This window comes from Zonotrichia albicollis, chromosome 3 (assembly GCF_047830755.1).
Source record: "Zonotrichia albicollis isolate bZonAlb1 chromosome 3, bZonAlb1.hap1, whole genome shotgun sequence".
Classification (NCBI taxonomy): domain Eukaryota; kingdom Metazoa; phylum Chordata; class Aves; order Passeriformes; family Passerellidae; genus Zonotrichia; species Zonotrichia albicollis.
The window spans coordinates 16988701-17011956 of NC_133821.1; the positions used below are offsets into that span (position 1 = coordinate 16988701).

The window sequence follows — 23256 nt, forward strand, 5'->3', positions numbered from 1 at the left end:
GTCAGGCTTAACCACTTCCCTGGGGAGCCTGTTAAGCACGCACCCACCCTGTGGGTAAAAAACCCCTTCCTGATATTCAACCTAAACCTCCCCTAACTCAGCTTAATTCCATTTCCTCGAGTCACTGGTCACAAGAGTGAAGAGATCCTGCCCTGACTTTGGCAGCACCCACTGCTCAGGGACTCCCAGAATACGCTCTGCACATTTCATCAATAGTTACATGAGACTGCTTCTACTTGAAACCTTAAGTAACGCAAGCACCACATTGTGAGAGCAAAGGGTTGCTACAGTCATGACAAAATGAACAGCTGCCACACAATTTGATGAAAGTGCCAGTTTCCATGCCAATGCCACAATCCTTTCAATGAGGCATTTGGCCAACATATTAAAATCCTTAGACCATCGGGAAAACAACAAAGTAATTCCACACTTACAGCCACAGCGTGTTATGGCATCTATTGTTATTAAAAATACAGTAGATGTAGAATTACAGGTTACAGAAAGAGATGAGTATTTCTCTTTAGTTTCAGAAATTGAAAAGCAAAGAAGAAAAATGTTTTTGTAGTAATATGACAGGCGACATAAACAGTAAGAAATTTGACAGCTGCATATGCCAAACTCGTACGTTGGCTATGAACAAGGCTGTATGAGACCTCTAAGGCAGAAGTTCACAGATGCAGCGTTGAAGTCAGCTTGGAAGGGCAATGGTGGGTGGAAAACCATAACTAGCAGGCAGCAGGGCTTTGCAGTTGTTTTGCAGGCAGCTCAGAACGGTGAAGTAAATAAACAAATAAGTGAAACTGAGCCAGCAGCAATTTCTGACGTGCAGTGTGACTGGCTGTCATTCAGAGCTGGCTCATCTGCTCTTCAAATGCATGGATTTGACTTGAAACTGTTCCATGCACAGAGAAAGTTTCCATTAAATCCATGGAGACTAAATAGAGCCCCTAATGAGGCTAAAAACTTGACTTTTCACCTCTCTGAAAAGCACACCTGCAGTACATTGAAAGCTGACCACAAAAGCCACCTTCAGCTCCACAGTGCAGCACGCAGGACCCAGCAACCAAAGTGCAGTGGAACAGGATGGTCCCACAGGCACCAGCACTTGTCTGGCTCCATCATAAGCTGCACAGAAAAGCAGCACCACCAAAACATGTTTCATTCTGGGAGGAAGTCTGCATTTTTGGCAGCTGAGCAGACTAAAGGCCTGGCCAAACACAAGCTGATACAGAAGCGGAGATGGGGCTGCCCTCTGCGGCAGCAGCCAACCAGATGCATTGCGCAAACCCATTTTTAGATGCTCTTGCCTCGAGTATTGAGGACCTGAACTCAATAACCTGAATCCCTTCTGTTATGTGCTTCTAGGCTCCACTGTGAGCACAGAGCACAGAGCTGACCCGGCACAGGCTCAAAATGATTGTGGCTGAACAATCCATAGCAATCACGACTTGTTCGCTAAAGAATTTACAATTGCAATCAGAACCTCTCTACAACCCCCGGGAAAAAATGATCAAGAAGAAACGAAATAGGCTTTGTTATATCCACCAACAATAATGTAAAATAACATCAACTAGAAATAAAGACAAATACCAGGCAGGCTAACAACAAATGGAGTTTTCATTTCTCACTGGGGCTATTTTTAGATGCATTCATATTTAAATATGAAGGTAATTTCCCAGTGCAGCTGTTAACAGCTCTTCCTGAGCTTCTCTTGGAGTCTGGGTGTTGCATCTGCGGGCATTTGCAAGGCAAACTTCTGGTTTCAGTGCATTTTAACTACAAAAGCAGATGTTTCAAGCATCACCTTCAAAAATCATACTTTGCATCTCAGGGGTACTATGGTCAATTTATTTGTAAAAGGTTTGAGGTTTTATGCACAAAACTATGTTGCTATTGTAACAAGCATTTGCATGGTTTTTAATGTACCTGAAGACACACTAGGTACATATCAGGTGAACAAAACCTATAAATGATCTGCTAGTTTGGGCTGCTGATGGTTTGAGAAATGCATGATTTTAAAGAATCATTGAACAGGTCAAGAACCACTCTAGTTTTAATGAGGGACTCTGTCTGCTTCTCTCATTCAAATGAAGATTTTATTTTTTCTTTGTCATTAAGTGGTAATTAAATAGTTCTCACAATTCTACTGTATCTGAAAGCCTGCTTATGTGGAGAGAGAGATACAGTAATGCTTTAATTAGGACTACAGACAGACCACATTTGATTCAGACCACGGGCCCAGTTCGCCCTGTCAATACCATCACTACGTAGTTCTGCTTTCAGAGCAATGTGCAAAACTGAGTCTTACACCTCTGAGTTTCTGTCAAAATACCTGAAGATTAGAAATAGATTTATATTCTGGTTTTAAAACCCACCTAGAGTAGCAAGCAAAGAAATGAAAAGCCAAACCACTCAAGAGTGTATATCACTGATCTCTCTATCCCATGGCATCACTTAGACTGTAATGACTGTGCTACAGGCCTTGTGTTTAACCTGCTGTCTTGGCAGAGCTAGGGCTGCCTTCCATGTTTTTTACAGAAGGGAATGGAGAGAAAACCTCTGGCATCAATGCCACAAACTTCCAGTGAAGAGCAGTGGGGCTTAGGTGGAGAAGCAGGTGAAAGTGTGATGATAAAGCAGCTTTGAAAATCTTTTTTCCCACCAATGAATTGGATACAAAGCTATACAGTGTAGACCATTCTTAGGGGAGACAAAAACATGCTCAGCTGTGTATGTGAAAGGCAGGAGTTTGGTTTTCTTACTTGTAAGGTGAGAGGAGAAACAAGGAACTCAAAGAAAAAGTCAGACTCTTCTTCACTAACAAAGCTGCTGTTGTCACCTTCTCAGGCAAGTCAACTATCTTACGTGCTGCACATCACACACAGCCACATCCAGGTCAGCCAAATGGCTTTGTTCTCCTGAGTCACAGAGCTGAAGGTCTCTTATGGGTTCCTACAGGTCACCTCTCTTTAGGATTCCCAACACTTCCCCCAAGGCCTTGGGATTGGCAGCAGCAATTAGTGCGTGTGCACCAAAGGCCAAAGAACAAAACCTTTGAGGAAGGAGATTAAAGACGGATTAAGGAAGGGAGAACAAAAAAAAAGAAAATGAGGAACACTGCTCCAGATACAAAGCTTAAAATTAATTTCAGATTCCGATTCCCATGAAAATTCAGCCTCTTACCACTTCAACAGACTTCATCCTCAGCAGCAGCAAGTCATACCCACTAAATAATGCATGTCCATCACCTGCTCAAATTCCCAGGTCTCAGGCCTTCTCCTCACCTCCCTGCTCAGCAGCAAGTTCTGGGCAGACACCTGGTAGGGGAGAGCTTCTCACTCCTCAGTGTCCCCTGTCATTCTAGGTGTTGGAACTGGGTGAAGACTGAAGAGGGATTGCTCAAGGAGTACCTGGGAAACTCTCCAACTAGAAAGTGCTTCTGAGACTCAAAGGAAAGAGGATGCCTCTGCTGAGCATGCCAGTGCTTTAGGAATGAGATCTCCTTTGCATATGCGGGAAATTCTACACAAAATTTAATGGGTAGAAAGTAAAATCACCATTAATGATGTACGACTAGGAAAGGAAATGTGAAAGAACACACACATATGCCTTACAACTATTTTTTTTTTCTGTTTAGCTTCAAGGATCTTTCCACAGCACATTCAGCCAGCAGATGCTGAAAACACGCCAGCGCCCACACCAATTCACGCAGATGGTGCTGGTGGGGTTGAGCCTTGTACAAAGCTTACTTGTCTTCTCAACTAAGATAAAGATTCTGCCTGTGTGTCCTTTTCCTGAGTCAGAATTTCATCACTACATTTCTCATGGCCAGGGAAATTTAAAAATTCCTGTTAACTCACTTTTAATGACCATATCAACCCATAACTTTCTGCCAACCCCATTAACTGCTGTTGTACAAAGCCATTCCTGAAACAGCCTCTCTTGCTGAACAGAGGAAGACAGAATAATAACCCCTGCTCACAACTAAATAAATCTGTTCAGACAATGTAAACTTAGTCCTTCCTGAGAATAAACACTTCTGAGTTATTCATATATTCAACACTGGCACAGCCTTTCGTAATTTCAAACCCAGGTATTACACAAGCAAATCAGCAAATGCACAGACTCCGGCTCATTGCTAGATGTTAACACAGACTAGACACAAACAACTAGGGTGGTGCATTTGGCCAAAATAAATGTGCTAATGCTTCCATTTGCCTGCAAAGCAGGGGGTGTACATTTTTGCAGAGATTACAGAACACCACCTAATGCCTTCAGCAGCACTGTATCCCCATACACTTGCTTTGAGTTTACCAGGAATGCTAAATATTCAAATTGGGGAACTCATACATTATACAAGTGCAGAAACTTAGCCACTGTAATTTTACCAGATTAGACCTAAGCGAGACTGCTCAACTAATAGGAGGAGGAAAGAAAATAGGAAACTCTCTAACACGTAAAAGGGGCCAAAGGAGGACAATAAGGGAGAGAAAAGAGTTCAACAGAAGCAGCTTCTCTCGGCATAAGATCAAGGCACAAAAAAATGCACAATGCAAAAAAAGCTGGAATGTGAATGTTCCCATGTGGGTTGATGTGTGGAGAAACAACTGTTGGCCACTGCAGGAGGAGGGGGAGAGGAGGTGGGTAAGAGGCAGGGCATATGCAAAACGCCTGGCAGAGGGCGGCTGAGTGGTGGAGACAAAGGTGGAAAATCCTCTGGGGCCATCAGGAAGTAAAAACAAAGAGAAAGGACCAGAAGAACTGTTTCCATGGCCTGCAAATAGACTTGAGAGAAAACATGTGACTTTTCAAGCTTTCAGAACAAACTTGTGAAGAACTGTGATTTATCAAAACTGGTTATGAATATAAAACGAGAAACACGAATTTTGCCCAACTGATTGTCTGACCAGTGTCTAAACAGGCACCAGCAGGAGCAGCAATGAGTTCCAACATTAACAGGCAGAACAGGAACACGGACAGAAAGGAGACATCCACCCCAAGCCCCTTCTTAGCAAGCCCCAAATCACCCTTGCCTTGCATATCTCTCTGTCCTCAACGGCTGGCTCGGGGCAACTCTTGCATAAGCAGCAACAAAGCTCCAAGAAAGAGTCCAAGACCAAAATTGCACTTGATTTTTTTTTCCTGCCATTTCAGAAGGTTTCAGGTTGTTTTTTTCTTTAGTTTTTTTAAAATGTATTTCTGTACTACTGGAGCCCTTTTTATAGAGGCAGGTGTAAAAATGCATTTACCACTTTGTTCAGCTCAGTATAGGCCTCATCCATAAAAATGTGAATTTGCAAATGCAGAACTACCCTGAGGGCAGAACAGCAGGTTTTTTCCTTCACAGGATTCTTCCTCACACACACTAGACATTACTAACAATCTCAGCTAAGGTTTTCAAGGTTGTTTTGGAGGAACACTATTTTTCCTGCCTTTAACACACTTTCAAAGCCACATCAAGCAAAAGGAAAGTCTCTTGTGTTCTGACAGCATTGCTTACTTTGTCAAGTAAGCAAGGAAAAACTCCATGTTCTTCATAGCTGCAAAGGAGTTAGCACTGTTTCTCCTAAAAATGTTGTCATGGTGGCTTCATGGTTTGACATCTAACAAACAGAGGAAATTGCTTTTTAAATACAAATATTCACTTTGAGCATTAGGAGCAAACTTTCCTGGAATGGACTTTACAGTCAGCTTTCTTTACCCACTGCAATATATCCTGTAAATAATAAAAATTAAATACCTCACTCAAAAGGCTTTGCAATTTCAAGTACCCTATTAAGTTACTTAATTTTGCTATCCATAGCACATGATCTCACAAGCAAAGCTGTTTATTTGCCTTAGGGAAAATACAGATGTGATTGCATCACGAGTGTTTCTGAGTTGACAGGGCTTTTCCCCGGGGCTGTTTAGGAGAGCTGGAAAGAAGAATGGGGAGAAAGCCTGGAGAGAAGGGGGAGGAATGGCAGAAAATACAGGTACAGTGGTCTAACCTCCTGGCCTGTACAGAGAGACAAAATAACTACAATAACAACTATAACCTCTCACATTGCTCTGGCAGGGGAAAAGAAAGAAGCACACTTGAACCCACCTACTTTTAACCGAGTATTTCGTTTTAGATTCTTCATACCTCTCTAGCTCTGCTGTGGACTGTCTTGCATGATTACACTCCCATTTTTGACACATTTGATACAGAGCTGCTGCACCAACTTTGACAAGGTACTCCATGTACATACACAGTGCTGAAAGCTGAATTTGACAGACATTTGTACTTGGAAGGAATATATCCAAACCTGGATTCTAATTCTGAAATGGTTCTGATCATTTAAAGACTGAAGTCTAATACAAAATGCAATATGTATTTGCTGAGAAACACTACTTAGTGAATATCAGGAAACCTTTCAGAACATGCATCATACTGAAGTTCATATATCAGTGTCCTCTCTCCTTACATGTCTCCACAAATCAGCCTATGCCTAACTTGGATTTGGGACAGCTTGCTTTGGAAAATCAATATAACCTCATAAAAGCCTGAAGCTAAAACCCACTAACATTCATTTCAGCTTATTCCATTGAATATCAAACTATTACTCTCAGCTTTATCTGACAGAAACCTGTCATTGAGATGCTCAACAAAGCAAGGGTTCAGTTTTGATTCCTGAAGACAGCCAGCCCTCTCCTTCACTGAGGATGAGTGATCTCAGATTCAATTTCACTTCCCAGTCAAGGTGTTTGGTTTCTCAATATTTCATACATGTCCTGCCTGGAAATGTATATGACTGGAACCTGATCTACAGCAGGACAAAGCATATCCAGAAATCCTGTCAAGTCACAGGGAGAGTCATTCAGGTCAAGTCTTGGCTGAGGGAGTTCCCAGAACTTCAGTTCTTATCACACCATCAGGATGCTTAGGAGAAGAAAAAAAAAGACATCATCATTTCCACATTAACCTAATAGGACCTTCCAAGAGCATGTTATAAACCTGCATAAAATTCTGTGAAACACATTTTGTAGTGTGAGTACTCTGAATTTCCCACCCGACATCTTTTAAACCCTCTCAGCCCATGAAGCATTAACAAGATTACTGTGTCTTCCAAAAGGTAATTTCCCTGTAGGTCTGACAAGAACTTTAATCTCAGTGTCATGAGCATTAATTAATTCTATAAACAAAATACAGGTAAAACATTATTTTAACTTAAAAATTCAATTAAAATATCTCATTATATTCCTAGGCTTTGGCACGCCTAGGAATATACACACACGCCTGTGTGTTAAATATTCATATTTTTATTCCCAACATATGAGTAACTCCATCCTTATTAACAGAACTTCTCCATTCTCTTGGAACTGAAGACACCTCGAATTTCCACATCTTAAGAAAAAGATGGAGAATGTGGTCAAGATCTCCATGTACAAGAGATTTTTGGTGGAGAGTATTTTAAAGGTTACCCACCTTCTGAAGAAGTATATTTATGGAGTTTACATAAAATAACACAGTCAAAAAATCTGTTTGCAACAGCACATTAAAGACCTTTCAGTACTCCAGAGCAGTTGTGACCTGGTAAAATGTGATTATTTTTCACATGCTCTTTGGAATTCTCTAGGAACACGTACTGTAATTTCTAACCAGTGCCATAAGCACTGGGCCAGCCTTGGAATTAAGCTGAGAGATAGCTGGATGAGTACCATATACATCTTTTATAAGCATCCCACAGATCTGTGTGAAGGCTTAGCAACATGGCACAGCAACATAACCCTGGAATCTGTTACGTAATACAGCTTGAGAAATACCAAACACACGTTTTTGAAAAATACTACTATAACCTTAAAGGAATCTCAGTTTAAAAAAAAAAAAAAAAAAAAAAAAAAAAAAAAAAAACACAACAGGATAAGTGCAACATTTCCCAAGTCTTAGCATTTTCAGAGCCTACAATTCTGTCCCACATGATGAGACAGGGGCATGGCGTAGCACCAGATGTATCATATGTTCATGTAATACATGTACATGTATCCATACGCCTATAATGTGCCAGATGTGCATTAAGATGTACATGCAATATAGTTGATTATTCTGAGCTGGTTAGGGCACAGCTCATTGCCAGGATTATCAATACAGACAATTGCACCTTAACCTGAAGTCAATTTATTATTAGTTTTTGCTCTCCTCAGGGAAAGATTAGAATTGAAGTGGCAGCGCAAAAATCCTTATTCTTCCTTATAAAGGAAAATCAATCCAGATTTTTTTTAGTTAGTCGAATAAATACAGCATGTATATAACATTTCATATATCTAAGTATCAAGTCAATCAAGCAGTATTCAAAAATTTATTAAAATCCTCTTGAGAAGGATGAGTTTGACATTTTTAAGTTCGTCTGATTTTGTTTTTGACAAAAGAGATCAACAGCAATTAAAGTATTCAAACTTCACACAGAAGATGCACCTATGTGGCAGTTTCGATAGGATTTACAGAAGTTGAGCTCTCTTTGAAATTAATGGAGCTTGGTCTTGTAGTCTTCTGATACGACCAAAAAGTGCAACTGGAGGATAACTGGGATGAGCAGAGCCAGTTTTCAGGAGTTTGCCTTCCCCCAGATATAGGCTGTGTCTGGAGAACAGGCTGGTCAAAGCCCTGCATGAGGTGGCCAAGATCACATGTGCGTGGCCAATGAAGAGAACGGGATGCTCATGGAATGCAGCAGCTGTCTGCTGGGAGAGACACCCCATTTAATGGGAATTTTTTAAAAAACCAAAACAAGAAACATCAACCTAATCTGCCAAACCTAATGCTAAAGGTAAAGGAAACTGGGTTTGATGAAAAAACGCCTGGGGAAGATGCTTTCTACTTTGCCCTTTAACGACCATAAATTTCTGCTTGTTTTTGAAGGGCAGAAACTTTAGGACAAATCCCCAAGGAGTGCAGCCTGGCCAGGCCACAGCTCCCGCTCAATCTCAGCCCTGTCGAGCACGATAAGGGATGTCCCAGTGAGTTCATATCCATTTGATGATTCCAAAGGGGTCATCTCGGGAAAACCCTCAAATCCTCCAAAGTTGCCATAGCCTGCAATGCTTTACACCAAGCGCCAGAGCCAGGGAGATGTCAAGGGAGTGCGTGACAGCGCCCACAGCCATGTGGCGACTGGAACTGAGAAAATTTATTCATTTATTTGTGTTTTAAACCCAAATAAATTTAAATTTCATTTAAACCCAAATATATTTAAACACAAATAAATTTAAATTTATTTTTTTTTAAATTTCATTTGTGTTTCGTGAAACTCGCGGCCTGTCCAGCTCCTTGGACCCAAAACCAGGGAACCGGGATCACCTGCCCAGCCCAAAGCCGGGCACTGGGAAATGAACTGGGGGATAAAGGGGAGCCACCCCGCTCCCGGCACGGCCACCAGCGGCACCATCGCTTCTCTGCCACGTCAAGAACAGGCTAAAGCAATAGTTTTAAACCTCTGCCCCCGGTGCGGGGCTGAGGCGCCACGTCCGCCCCCGACACCCCGTGCGCGGCCGGCGGGCCCGCAGCGCCGCCTGCTGCTCCCCCTAGCGGCCGTCCCGCGCCGCGCCCCGCCCCGGCCCCGCCCCCCATGACGTCCGGCCCCGCCCCCGCGGCTCCGCCGCTGCCGCCGCGACTTGAGGGGCGCGCGCCGAGCTCCGTCCGCGGCCGCCCCGCCACAGCGCAGAGCCCGCTCCGCACCGCGCACCGCGCTCCGCTCCCGGAGCACCGCCGGCACCACCGCACCGCCCCTCCCCGCGCCGCTCCGCAGGTAAGCGTGGCATAAACCGCTTCTTCCCCTCCGCGGGACTTGCGCGGCTCGGGGGGGATGCGGAGAAAGAGGAGAATGTGGAGGGAAGTTTGTGCGCGCTCCCTACACCGCCAGCCGCTTCCCGGCGCGGAGTGCGGGCACTGCGCTGCGGCGGGGAGAGCCCGCCTGCCCGCCCTCCCTCCCGGCGGGGTGCGCAGGAGCGCAGAGGGCTTAGCCCGCACATCTGGAGCGGAGCCGGGGGTTCCCCAGGCTGGGCGTGCGGTGCCGGCGCTGCCCCGGGCCCCGGGAGAAGGAGGCAGCGCGAAGCCGCCCTGCCTGCGCGGGGGCGGAGAGCAGCGCGGGGGGACCCGCAGAGCAGCGCCCGCGGCGCTGGGACCCCGGCCGCGCGTTCGAACGCCGATGGCGGGGGATGCTCCTGCGCGTACCCCGCATCGCTCCCACGGCTGGGAAACTTCCCCCTCCCTCCATCCCCTTCTTGCTGCATCTATTTAAAAGGAAAAAAAATAAAATCGAGGCGATGCGTTCGCGCCCCTGCGCAGCGCTGCCCCCCGCACCACAAAGTCTGCGGGCGAGAAGATGGGCAACAAAATGGTTGCACGGAAAGAATGCAACAGGCCCAAATTCCCGCCCCGACGCCCCACTTTCTTTGGGAAGAAGAGCTGGCTCATAATCCTCCTGCCGTTCCATAGGTGCTCGCCTAGTTTTAATCAACTTTTCAGCTGTTTTCAGTGTATTAAGTGATTGCGTGCCCTCGTATAGGCACAGCTAATTAATTTATAAATGGCTTGCAAATAAATAATTCACTACGTACTTTGTTGCACACCTCATCTCTACGTGATTCTGACCTCAAAAATCGTTTCATAACTGCTGGATGTGCCAAAATCTTTTGGTCTTAGCTCTTTTCCTCAAATGCAATTAGAAGCTGCAACTTAGTTGATCAGGCAGAGCCCAAGTATTCCTGCATTTCCCACCGTCGTGGTCCTGCTTCCAGCATCTGCCATAGCTCACAGCAAGCAGGCACAGCTTTTTGATTTTGGGGTTGGTTGGCTGGTTCTTTTTTTGGATTCCTGCTTAGTTTCCAAGCTCATCCCCTCGGTGAATAAAAGCTCAGCTCTTGCACAGACAGCTGCCTTTCTGGCTCAGTCCTGCTCTTTGAGGTTGCCTCAATTTTAATCTCTCAGACCGCAAAGGGGTTTGAGCTCAACCCTGGCACATCCAGGCAAAGTTGCAAGTAGTGTTGCAAACGCGAGGACGAGTGCGTGTAATTAACTAATTCATGGAATGCTGTTACCGACGGGTTATTCATTCGGGCTGAAGGCAAGTCGCTTCCCTTCTGCAAGGGATCAGTTCTGGTCAGTTAACAGAGTACAGTGGAGTATTTTCTACACCAGATTCACACCAAAATGCAGAATTGCTTTACAGTTCAATCTTATTCCTGCACATTAGCTGAATGCATTTTCTCTTGGCCTCTTTGAAACATGAAGATTCACATTTTGCATTTCCATGTACATCTTTTATACAAAGAGGCTGAAAATGTTCAGATTTTAAAAAACAGTTCATTATCCTGACCCCAATTTCCTTGTCTAAAATATACTGCCCAAAAAGATAGAAGCATCAGTTATGCTCACCATCTATTGCCTGGGGATATGGCATCTTAATGAACATTTCTTTGAATTAGACTGAAAAACACATTTGTCAATTGAAGTGTATAAAGAAAATAATTATTTGCTATAAAACAGAAAGATCAGTCTGTGTTTCCCTTGTCGATATATGCCATGCATTAGGTCATACTCAAGAGCTTTCAGTGCCCTTCCCTCCCTCAAAAGAAAACCCACCTTCAAGTTTCCTTTAATTTATTCCAAACCCATACAATACAGCCCTGTTTAAGATAGGGTTTCAGATATTTCATAAACAAAAGGTATACCTGGGTTTACAGAAAGCCAATTATCTTGAAATACACTGGCTTTATTCTAATCCTACTTCATGCTGCTATCAAGCTTTTTTATTTTTCCATCCACATTTAATCACTTCTAAAAGCTGTATTTTTTCCTGTCTTCTGTGCTCCTCCTGTATACCAGAAACAGTGACAGCCCTTGGAATATATTTAAAATGCTAATTCTCTTTTTTTTTTTTTTGTTTTGGTACATTTGTACCATTTTAACTGGAGAACAACCAGATAAATACTGCAAGTAATCAGCATGGGAAATTCTTTAAACTCTCTAGAAGAGTGATTTATTTTATTTTTTTTATAACTCCCTCCTTTGCAAGCTGCCTCTGTTTTTCTCAACGGGAGACTTTGTTGTAATTAAAGCAGAGAAGACTGGACAGCAGCAAAAACCATCTGACTTGTGGCTCTTAAAAGCACAGGTTTTGTAGCATGTACCACCCCCCAGTGGGCAAAAAACTCTGTAGTAAACTCACAGCGAGCTTTGATCTCCAGAAATAAAGTGGATACATTTTACAGGAAGAACGAAATAAAGACGAGTTTCTGGGTTGGGGTTTTTGGGGTTTGTTTTGGTTGGGGTTTTTTCCTCTGTCACCAGTAGCTAAAAGCTGTCTGATATTGTGTAAGGCAATGGTGACTAATCCAAGCAATTGCTGGAGTTTGCAAACTTTGCAGTTGCAGTTATTTGAAGTGGCTTCAGTTGGGAGATGGCCATCTTTGTCTCCTTGGAGCAGGAAGCATGGATGCTAATGGCTAGTTAGCTCTCAAGTTTTTTCCTTAATCACTTCAAAGCAAAGGAGTGCATGGAAGAATTAATATGTGATTGCTTACATTTCTTTTTAAAAGCAGCCAAATACCACTCAGGGCAGGAATCTTGAAAAGTGTTCAGTACATATCTTATGGCATCACTAACTCTCTTCTGCTTTTCATGAGTTGTAAGAAGCCAAACATTCTTACAGCTTCGTGTTTTTTCTAATTTTTTGAGGAGCAAACTTAATAATCAGGAGATGAGCAAACAACTTATTTAAAAAGCAAAGAAACAAAACAACTGAAACTTTATCTAGTGTTTAAGTAATGTTTTTATATGTCAGGAGTTTTGTGCCAGAAACACCCTATCAGGTATAATTCTACCTAAACTTGTTAATAGGAGAAAACCAGATTTTTTTCTTCCCTTGAAACAATGGCAGTATTTGTTCTCTATTCTTTTATTTAATGCCCAGACAAGTTACCTCAGCAGCAGCCCTCAGAAAGAAAACCTAGAAGCCATAATTGGCTAAACTCAAAGAGCACTAAAACACAAACCAACAATCCTTTGCAAAAGATCTCCCCCTCAAAGTGTTTTCTTAACGTGCAGCAGAACAGTCAAAACAAGAGAGTGAGAAGGAATAGAGTAATAGTCTGGGTCTTTTCAACCCAGCATCTTCAAAACTAGGGAACATTTTAGAAGTAAACTTCAGAAGAGAGGCACTCATAGTTCATTTCCATCCTCTACAGCAAATACAGGTTTGGCTGATCTTGGGTGTGGAGTCAAGCTTTTACTCAGAATTCATTTCTAAGTCAGATTTACTTGCATTTGAGGGAAGATCACATAAAAATTTGCATTTTTTAGGACACTTGAGTTAGACTTAGTAAGACACCAGCAGTATTGTTCCTACTGCAAAGAAGTGGGAGCAAGTTTTCTGCAAGTAAATGAAATCTCCAACAAAAACCAACAACAAATTTCACTAAGAGGCAGTGCTGCAGTCTGACTGAAGGGCTCACTCTAACCAACTCCTTTGCATTTTTTACCCCTTGCAAAGACAGCTAGAGGACCTTCTGCTTGCCTAGCACCAAACAAAAGGCTGGGGCACCTTCCTGAAATACGATGATCGTGGAAATTGCAGCTCCTAGACAGAGTGCTTAGAAAGCATTTTGCTGTCACTATCAACTAACCCTGAGTAATACACTTAAAGAAAACAAAGTGTGGACATTGTTTTAAGTCTAGATTAGCACTGTGGAACTTCTTTTTTAAAAAAAAAAGTTGGTGAAGCAGTTTAAGCTGCAGCATGACCTTTGTAAGCACAACTGACTTTATAAGCAGTAGATAGACTTCACAAGTATTTTAAAAAATAAGCACATTTTGTGTTTCCAGTATGCTTCAGATTCTACACAAATACAGAGCTACTTCTGGAATACAAGTACAGTGGTTAAGCAAATTGGCTTATCAAGTATGTACATTCTAATGGTGGCTTTGAATAATCGTTTTGTCTTTTACAACCTAAAAATACCAAGTAGCTTCCTTTTCCTCTGTTACTTTGATGGTAAGAAAGAAGCCACTGAGCTACCAGAGTTACTGCTGGAGAACACAGAGGTAGATTAGAAATTCAAATAAGCATTGTGTGACCTCAAGTGAGGCACGTCTTGATTTTATTCACATTTTTTATTAGCTTAAATTTTTGACACTGTTTTTAGAAAAAACCCCAACTTTTCCAATATACCAAAATGTTTATTTTGTTAAGCCATTGCCTGCCTACAGTACAGTGAGTGCAGCTGGACTCAATACTTCAGGTTAAATACAATGTGCTTCTTATGTACTTTTTTTTGTTTTTTTAATAGCTCAACTTATGTTGAACATTTTCAAATGAGATGATAAAACTTCTGCTGTACCACAGCAATAAGTCCACATGCAAGGTCCACACATTGCTGATATCTCTAGTAATTGCCTAGCTTACACAGTCCCAGGAAAACTTATTTAACCATGTGGTTCAGAAAGTCGAGGAAAACATTCAATTTGGAATAAAGAGCAAAAAGGCTGCTGTTCAATTTCTCCAGTGTTACTTTTGTTACCAAAAAACAAGGACTGATTTTTTTTTTTTTTGCATTTAAAAATTATCAGCACAGTTTCTAAAATCTGGTCTGCTCAAAAATAATGGCTTCTTTCAAAACCATGTGTCCATGAAGCCTCCCAGTCTGATGCTGCAGAAACCTGGCCACAGTGTCTGTACCAGTGGGGGTCACTTTTCTTTTCATCCTGCCCGATCAGCTATAATGACTTGGTGTCAGGGAATATTTAGAGACAGCTCAAGAAGGGGAAAGTTGGAGCATGGCAGCACGATTCCCTTCTTCTCTGTAGACAGATCACTGGAGCCTTTGATATGCAAAAACATTGTTTTCAGCTATAGCTTGAGATATAAAAGGGAAGTGCAAGATATCAAACAATCAAGACCTGAAGAAAACTATTCTAAGTTTGGAAAAGGGAGTGGGGGGTATGGTCTTAATCCACATTTTTGAAACAGTGTCGTCTTCTCCAAAGAGACCTTTTCTTTTTCTTGCCCTTGTTTTCATGTAATTTTGAGAGAAGGGATAAAAAAAATTCCAGGAACTTAATGAGCTTTAGTGCTTTCATTTTAATCCTACACGTTACTGCTATTATAATAGTGGCAATAAATGAAGAGATGACTATCAAATGAAGCACAGAGGAAACAGTTTATGTGCTAGAAAGGTAAAATAAATGAACTTGCTGTGTGCATGTATCTATGTAATGTATGCATACTAGAGCCAACGTTTTGCTTAATACTAACAAGTTTTTTACAGCTCAGAGTTCTAAAGAAAATTTATGATTTTAAGTACTTAAAAGTTATTGTAGCCTTCAAAGGCCTATTAAAGGAATTTATATTCCTATTTCACCATTCCCTTCCAGAAAATACCTTCTATCATGACTTCACATTAGTTCCTAAGAGACACCATTTTTTTCTACAGCTGTTAAGTTGCTCTTTATTTCAAAGTTTTAGGAATAGGGCCTGGGCATCTTTCCCCAAACACTTGAGTAATACAGAGCAAGAAAACTAGACACTGGAAGAATACAGAGCTTTTTTGTTCCATTTCATAATGATTATATAATTTACCCAAATTACATAAGTTACCACTAAACATGCATTCCCTTCTATTTAAAATGTGGCCACATAGATTGTGTTTTTGCCTTAAATAAAGCATACATAAAAATATTTATTTATACCACCGTGGGGGTCTCTCATTTTGAGTTCTTTTCTTTTTTTCATTGGGCAGCTGCTGAAAACAAGATTCTGAAAACAAAGCTTAGAGAAGCACAAAAGCAGCAGCAGGAGAGAGGAGACTTTTCCACTCTCTCACTGGGTACTCACACCATCTCTCAAATGGGGGGCTTTGGTTTTTTTTTAATGGTTAACATTTTTCTATGAAAAAGAGCAGCAGAATTTGTGTCTATTTAAATATATCACTGCATATTCTGTGTTGCTGTAAGGAGTATGACTGGTCTGTTTCATAACAGACCTGCTACAAATTGCAAAAGACATTTTTAAAACACAGAGTGTTTGTGTTTAGGTCAAGTATTTTACAGAGGAGCAGAAGATGCTCTAGTTTTGCTCCCAGGAAGGCAACTAAGCAAGCATTACTCAGCACACTGTTCCTGCCAAGTACTTTGGTTCCAAGGATCGTGCTTGGTCCCTTGGACAAATGTGATGTCACAAAAGGGAAAAGCAAGTACACATTAAGGATTTGTTTCATTTCAGATTTAACCACTTTTATTTCAGACATGCTACCTACAGACTTGCTGGGGACTTGGTATCTCACTGGATGTTTTATGCAGTAGTGAAAGGAGTAGCCCAAGTTAAAATGCTGTTTAAGAAATAATTAGTCTTCTGTAAGAAATACAAAGAAAAAAAATATTTTTCTTCTTTTTAGAATATTTACAGACTAAACCCACCTATGTGTTGCCAAAAATCAGATACAGATGCCTGGCTAGTCCCTAGCTCAGAATCAACATGCTCCAAGTGGGAAATATATTCATACAATGCTTTCCCTTTCACACAGTAGCTAGTGAAGAGCAATTAGCTCCTTTTACACTTAAAACCAAGGAGATTGTCTATTTGCCAGGAACACAAAAGCAACCATTTTGTTCTCCTCTAAGGAGGTAACACTAGCATTTGACATCAGATGAAAAACTTAATTTACAAATGTTTGATTACTCTCTGCCTTTATTTTTCTATTGAAATTAAGGAAAATACTGTTCCAGCAAAACTGCAGTAACATGAAACTACATAGCAAAACATTTTTTGAAAGAGCTCTGTGGATTTTGCTGAAATACCAATGCCCTGGGGAAACAAGGTGTGCTACTCATGTACGGGGGATGCAACCCTTGAAATTAGTATGCACCAGTTGTTATTAATTCCAATTTTTTTGTTTTTACTTTTGCAGGACATTAGGAGTTCGAGGAAAGCTTTCAAAGGGGAGTTTTCTGGGAAGGAATTCATATTTTTGTGGGGGTTTTTTATAATGAAGAAAACCATCTGAATTGCCTGATGTTTCTGTGGTAAAGTAACTTGCATTCTTGCAGCACAGGAGGAATTCTTTCCTGCATTACAAATTTGGAAGGAGCGTTAAAAAGTGAGAGTTGGAAAACGTTTCTCTGAAAGAGGTGTGGATGTATCAGGATGTAGCTACTGTACAAAGGTCATACTTGGATAATTCTGGATAGGAAAAGCATCCCTTTGCTGACCTCCTGAAGAGGCTGCAGCCCTCAGCATAATGAATGGTTTCTATCACGTGGCACTGCAGTTCCCTCCTCTGACTACCACGCTGCACAGAAGAGTTTGTAAGAGTTACAAAGAAAGTAATTCCTGCTAAAGGCATTAAAGCAAACAAAAGAGGCTCTTCATTCACAGACTTTACATGAGGACTAAAATAGAAGGAAGCTGAGGCTTTTCTACACTGGGGCCTGGTGTGCTTATGTACCATGATAAATCTTGGTTGGAATGCTCATTGAGTATCGTGCCAGGAGCCAGGAAACACACACCAACACCACCAAGGAGCATCTGAGTAAACACCATCGAGAGAAAACTGCTTCATGGAGTAAACCATAAGAGTGACTGGGCAGAAAGACATCCCTTTACTGGATATCCTCAAGCACAAAATTTACACATACCTTTAAATACGGTAGGATCAATATAAATTTATTTTCCTTTTCATGCCTCTGAGAATAAAGTTCAATTAATATATGAACCCTTAAGAGAAAAGGTCATGACACTACTTAATGCATAGGTCATCTTGCAGGAGTTCTCACAACCCTAATTACAATGGTAATTGAATTATGTTGTCTTAAAAGCTATAAAAATGCTAATTACCTGAGCTCAGTGTACAAACACACTACCAATGCAAAGTACAATCTCAATCTCAAGAGTTAATTTCTACTATGCTTGTAATAAGAGGGGAAAATGTGGTTAAACCTGCCAAATAGACTCTTATGAGTGTGCTGCTTAGTAAGACGACTTTTGAGAATGACAAATATTTAACATGAAATTAAGCATGTAATGAAATATTTCATCCAGTGAACTAGAAAGCCATAGCTCTACCAGCTACCTGCCAGTCGTAACATTCACCTTTCTGAGCAGTCACTTAAGCTTGAAAACCGAGCAAAATAGTCTACAGTGTTTTTAAGTTACACACTGTGAAACTGTGCACTGGGGAAGACTTGGGAAAATGTCTTCACTGGCCCTCACTTCTATCTGCATTTTATGCTTTGCTTTTAGGGCTTTTTTTGAACTTCTGAAATAGCTACCAGTAGACTTGTGGGTTTGGTAAGGGTTTTATAGTTCACTTAAGGGCTCCTGAGGAAGTTAGCTGGCTTAGGAATTACTTCTTATCTTTCAGATATAGAATGATTTACTTGAACTCTGGTGTGACTTCAGTTCCCTTCTTATCTGGTATCTGAACAAAGATTGTCGGTACACATGAAATGGGAAGGAATCCTTAGAAAGAGTCTTGTTGCTTAAGCAAAATAATTCACAGATCAGGCATACTTGATTATATTATTTTCAATCACTATGCAGAATAACCTATTTAGTTAATTGAATGAGTACAAGAAGTAGAATTACTGATGTAAGGAAAAGAGAGTAAAATGCCCCTACGCACTTGAATTTTGGTTTAATGTGTGTTTCAGATGTCTTCTGTAATGTTGATTTTTTTATTGCGGTTTCTTCACTGATGATCTGGATAATTTTGTTTGTTTGGTTTTTTTAGATTGTTGAAGATCAGAACTGTATAGAAATCTCATCATTCCTGACCATGATTAGTGTTACCTGGAGCATCTTCCTAGTTTGGACTAAAATAGGGCTGTTACTTGACATGGCACCTTATTCTGTTAGTGCCAAATCATGCCCTTCAGTGTGTCGCTGTGATGTGGGTTTCATATATTGTAATGATCGCGATTTGACGTCTATTCCTACAGGAATCCCAGAGGATGCAACCACCCTCTTCCTTCAGAACAATCAAATAAATAATGCTGGGATTCCTTCAGAACTGAAGAACTTGCTTAGGGTGGAAAGAATATATTTATACCGCAACAGCCTAGATGAATTCCCCACTAACCTCCCTAAGTACATTAAGGAACTGCATTTGCAGGAGAACAATATAAGGACCATTACTTATGATTCACTTTCAAAAATTCCTTATCTGGAAGAACTGCATTTGGATGATAATTCTGTTTCTGCCGTTAGCATCGAGGATGGAGCTTTCCGGGACAACATCTATCTCAGACTTCTTTTTCTCTCTCGAAATCACCTTAGCACCATTCCCTGGGGTTTGCCTAAAACCATAGAAGAGCTACGCTTGGATGATAATCGCATTTCCACAATTTCTGAGCTGTCCCTTCAAGACCTTACAAATCTAAAACGCCTTGTTTTAGATGGAAATCTTCTAAATAATCATGGATTAGGAGACAAAGTCTTCATTAATCTAGTCAATCTTACAGAATTGTCATTGGTCCGCAATTCACTCACAGCTGCACCGGTGAATCTGCCGGGAACAAACCTAAGAAAGCTTTATCTTCAAGAAAACCACATCAACCGCGTGCCACCCAATGCTTTCTCTTACTTACGGCAATTGTACCGACTAGATATGTCCAATAACAATCTCAGCAATTTACCTCAGGGTGTCTTTGATGACCTGGACAACATCACTCAACTTTTTCTTCGCAACAACCCCTGGCACTGCGGGTGCAAAATGAAATGGGTGCGTGACTGGTTACAGTCACTGCCTTTAAAAGTGAACGTTCGTGGACTGATGTGTCAGGCACCAGAAAAAGTACGTGGGATGGCTATCAAAGACCTCAGCGCAGACCTGTTTGACTGTAAGGACGATAGCGTGATAAGCACCGTCCAAATCACTACTGCAGTACCAAACACATTATTCCCAGCCCAGGGACACTGGCCCATTTCTGTGACCAAACAACCAGACATCAAGACTCCCAACCTAAATAAAAACTACAGAACCACGGTGAGCCCGGTACGCAAAATCATTACGATATTTGTGAAATCCGTAAGCACGGAGACCATCCACATCTCCTGGAAAGTTGCACTACCCATGACTGCTTTGAGACTGAGCTGGCTCAAGATGGGCCACAGCCCTGCCTTTGGATCTATAACTGAAACTATAGTTACAGGCGACAGAAGCGACTATTTACTCACGGCTCTCGAGCCGGAGTCGCCATACCGTGTGTGCATGGTTCCCATGGAAACCAGCAACATCTATCTCTCCGACGAAACCCCCGAGTGCATCGAGACCGAGACGGCGCCTCTGAAGATGTACAACCCTACCACCACCCTCAACCGGGAGCAGGAGAAAGAACCTTACAAAAACTCCAGCTTGCCCTTGGCCGCCATCATCGGCGGTGTGGTGGCGCTGGTGGCCATAGGGCTGCTGGCCCTGGTGTGCTGGTACGTGCACAGAAACGGGTCCCTGTTCTCCCGGAACTGCACCTACAGCAAGGGACGCCGGAGAAAAGACGACTATGCCGAAGCGGGAACCAAGAAGGATAACTCCATCTTGGAAATCAGGGAGACTTCTTTCCAGATGATACCAATTACCAGTGACCAAGTGTCCAAGGAGGAGTTTGTAATACACACCATTTTCCCACCTAATGGCATGAATCTGTACAAGAACAGCCACAGTGAAAGCAGTAGTAACAGGAGCTACAGAGACAGTGGTATTCCAGATTCAGATCATTCACACTCATGATACTGAGGGACGTGAAAGACTGGTTTGGGTTTTGTTGGGTTTTTTGGGTTTGTTTTGTTTTTTAAAGAAAACAAGAAAAGACTGACTTAACAGTTGCTGTTCTACTGCAAAACACTGGATTAAAAGACTGACAAAGCAATGTACTGTACATTTGCCATATAATTTATATTTAAGAACTTTTTATTAAAAGTTTCAAATTTCAGGCTACTGCTGCGATTAATGTAGTGGGGATACCTGACCACAATTCTATATTTTAGTATTTTTTAGTAATTTGTACTGTATTTTCCTTGCTAATATTGAAGTTACAGACCATTTAACTTTTGTGTTCTACTGAGTAAGATGACTTGTTGACTGTGAAAGTGAATTTTCTTGCCGTGTTGAGCAGTCAGAACATTCATCTAAGATCCTTGTAAGTGTAAGCACAGGTCATTTTTCACTTTGGTATCAATAAAATAATGTTGAACCTGGCAAGTCAGGAAGAGCAAAAATGGCTACAAAAAACTCACAGAACTTCCAGTGTTGGGTCTATTAAATCTGTAAACCACAACAATATTCAATAAACAAAAATGTGTGTAGTAATGGGCAATATCAGCTGTCTGGATATATCCATTCAACAGTGGTGAAATCCAATTTAAATGAGAATAAGCAAATTGATGATATGCATGAGACTGAAGCTTTTGACAAGTGTTTAAAAAACTCCATAATCCCTAGAGGAAAGTATAATCAAATTCCAGACAAATAATTTTTTTTAAAAATGGTAGGTACAAACCAAGGGGGTAGATACAGTTCAGGAATAGGTTTTTGCTTATCAGAGTCAGTGGTCTGTATATTACAGACAAAATGGATGCTCACTGGCATTTGGGAGACAAGGGCAGGCAACACTTTGAAACTGCTTTGAAAAGAAAAAGGGCTGAAAGTGCAGTTTCACAAGAAAGGGGAGCAGGACAAAACCCAAGGCAATAAATGCAAGGTCTCAAAAACTGTGGTCCCAAAGGTGAGCAGAAAAATGGAGAATGCAGCTCTTCTGAAGCATATAGGAGTCTGTGTTCAGTGTAATGCTGTTACAGTCAGGAATACTGCCCATTACTGTCACAGTTATCCAGAAATTCCTTGGTAAATCTGTAAGGTAACATGTTTCTTTCTGCCTTCCTGCTGAACTATGAGCTATTATGTTTAAACCCCAAGCCACTCTTTGTTGCAATAATCATTCTGTTTCTTCAACTAAAAACCAAAGTGCTTTGTATGCCCTTTGGCCAGTCTTGTGTGTGCCTTGATCCAACACTACATGTATCAAGCTTTTAAAAACTAAGAAAAAAGGAAATAATAAAATACCCACCTTTTCATACATAACTTAACTATGAAAAATACTGGTCTTATTCATGAACGAAGCTGAAAAACTACTTCAGAATTATGCTGCACCTCTGCAGTGCTCTGATAAGAAACCCACTCGGAAGCTCCTACTGCTCAGGTCATGAGCTTCTGTGTTCAGGTTAACAATATTACCCTTGCAGGTTTTCTTCATTATTAATCACTTGGGAAAAAAGTTTTCACAACAGTGAACAGTGTGAACAATAAAAGGGAGGGAAGGAACCCTCTGAAGTACAGGGAATTTTTTAAAGAAACAGCAAATGAAAAATTTAATACTTCAGATAATATCTCAGACAATAAGGAATGTATACCAAATGCAGTTTAATTCTATGAGAATTTTAGTGGTGCTTGGCCTAGATGTTTCTTTAAGAGTTGTAAAGAATGAGATAGTGACCAACACTGAGACTAATGGTTTCAGCAATCAGCCTGCAAATCAATCTCCTACCAGACCAAATTTTGTCACCTGTGCAGACACAAAATTTTCAGTAACGCACATTTTTTTAATCCTCACTTTCCAGATGTGCCCAGGGAAGTTCCTCTCCAAACTCCCTGCACCATGGAATTGTTGACACATCACTTCCAAAAGTGTCTCCTGCAGTTGCTGAGCAGTGCAGGCACACAGCACAGTGCTTCCTTACTGACCTTGGACAAGCCATGGAGCACTGAATGGATCCATGGAAAGGGGAGTGTAATGCTCAGCTCAGTGAAATGCACCAAACAAGACTATTTTGCTCTGTTGTCCCATCGGGTGCCAATCTAGGGAAGGGCAAGAAAGCCAAGACTGAGCATGTGGAGCCTCATTATGTTGATGTTCAAAAAGCTTCCCAAGCAATAAGCCGGGAAGGAAAATGACAGAGAGGGACTGGACAGACCTGTTCTTTGTCTGCACTCACACAGGGGCATCCCTGATACCTGAGCCCATGAAATGGCTGGGTCACTGGCAAGACAGCCTAGTTCTTTGCCAGCAGTTCTCCAGTTACAACATTAAACAGGTTTTGTTGGATTTTCAAGCTATTTGAAAACCTGTGTCTCAGTTGGCTCCAAATTGATGTGAAAAAAGTAAAACCACACTCAATGAGTACTTTGCATTCTGAGGCACCTAAGCCAGAAGTGCCTGGTAATGGTATGTACCAACTCCAGTGATGCCAC

The 23256-nt window shown here is 41.5% G+C and overlaps 2 protein-coding genes across 8 annotated transcripts in view; one reads left to right on the plus strand and one right to left on the minus strand.

Annotated features, from left to right (window-relative positions):
- The window catches only part of MACROD2 (mono-ADP ribosylhydrolase 2), an 849382-nt gene that overhangs the window by 727822 nt on the left and 98304 nt on the right, over window positions 1-23256 (minus strand). The gene's annotated exons all lie outside the window — the stretch shown is intronic.
- FLRT3 (fibronectin leucine rich transmembrane protein 3) lies at window positions 9623-22382 on the plus strand. The gene is made up of 3 exons (XM_005488499.4): window positions 9623-9767; window positions 16924-17661; window positions 18745-22382. Exon 3 carries the CDS (start codon window positions 18790-18792, stop codon window positions 20737-20739), a length of 1950 nt encoding a protein of 649 aa, XP_005488556.1. The 5' UTR covers window positions 9623-9767; window positions 16924-17661; window positions 18745-18789; the 3' UTR covers window positions 20740-22382.

Bases quoted from the DNA above. Each gene is read 5' to 3' on its own strand.
- FLRT3 (XM_005488499.4), top strand. From the start codon at position 18,790: ATGATTAGTGTTACCTGGAGCATCTTCCTAGTTTGGACTAAAATAGGG.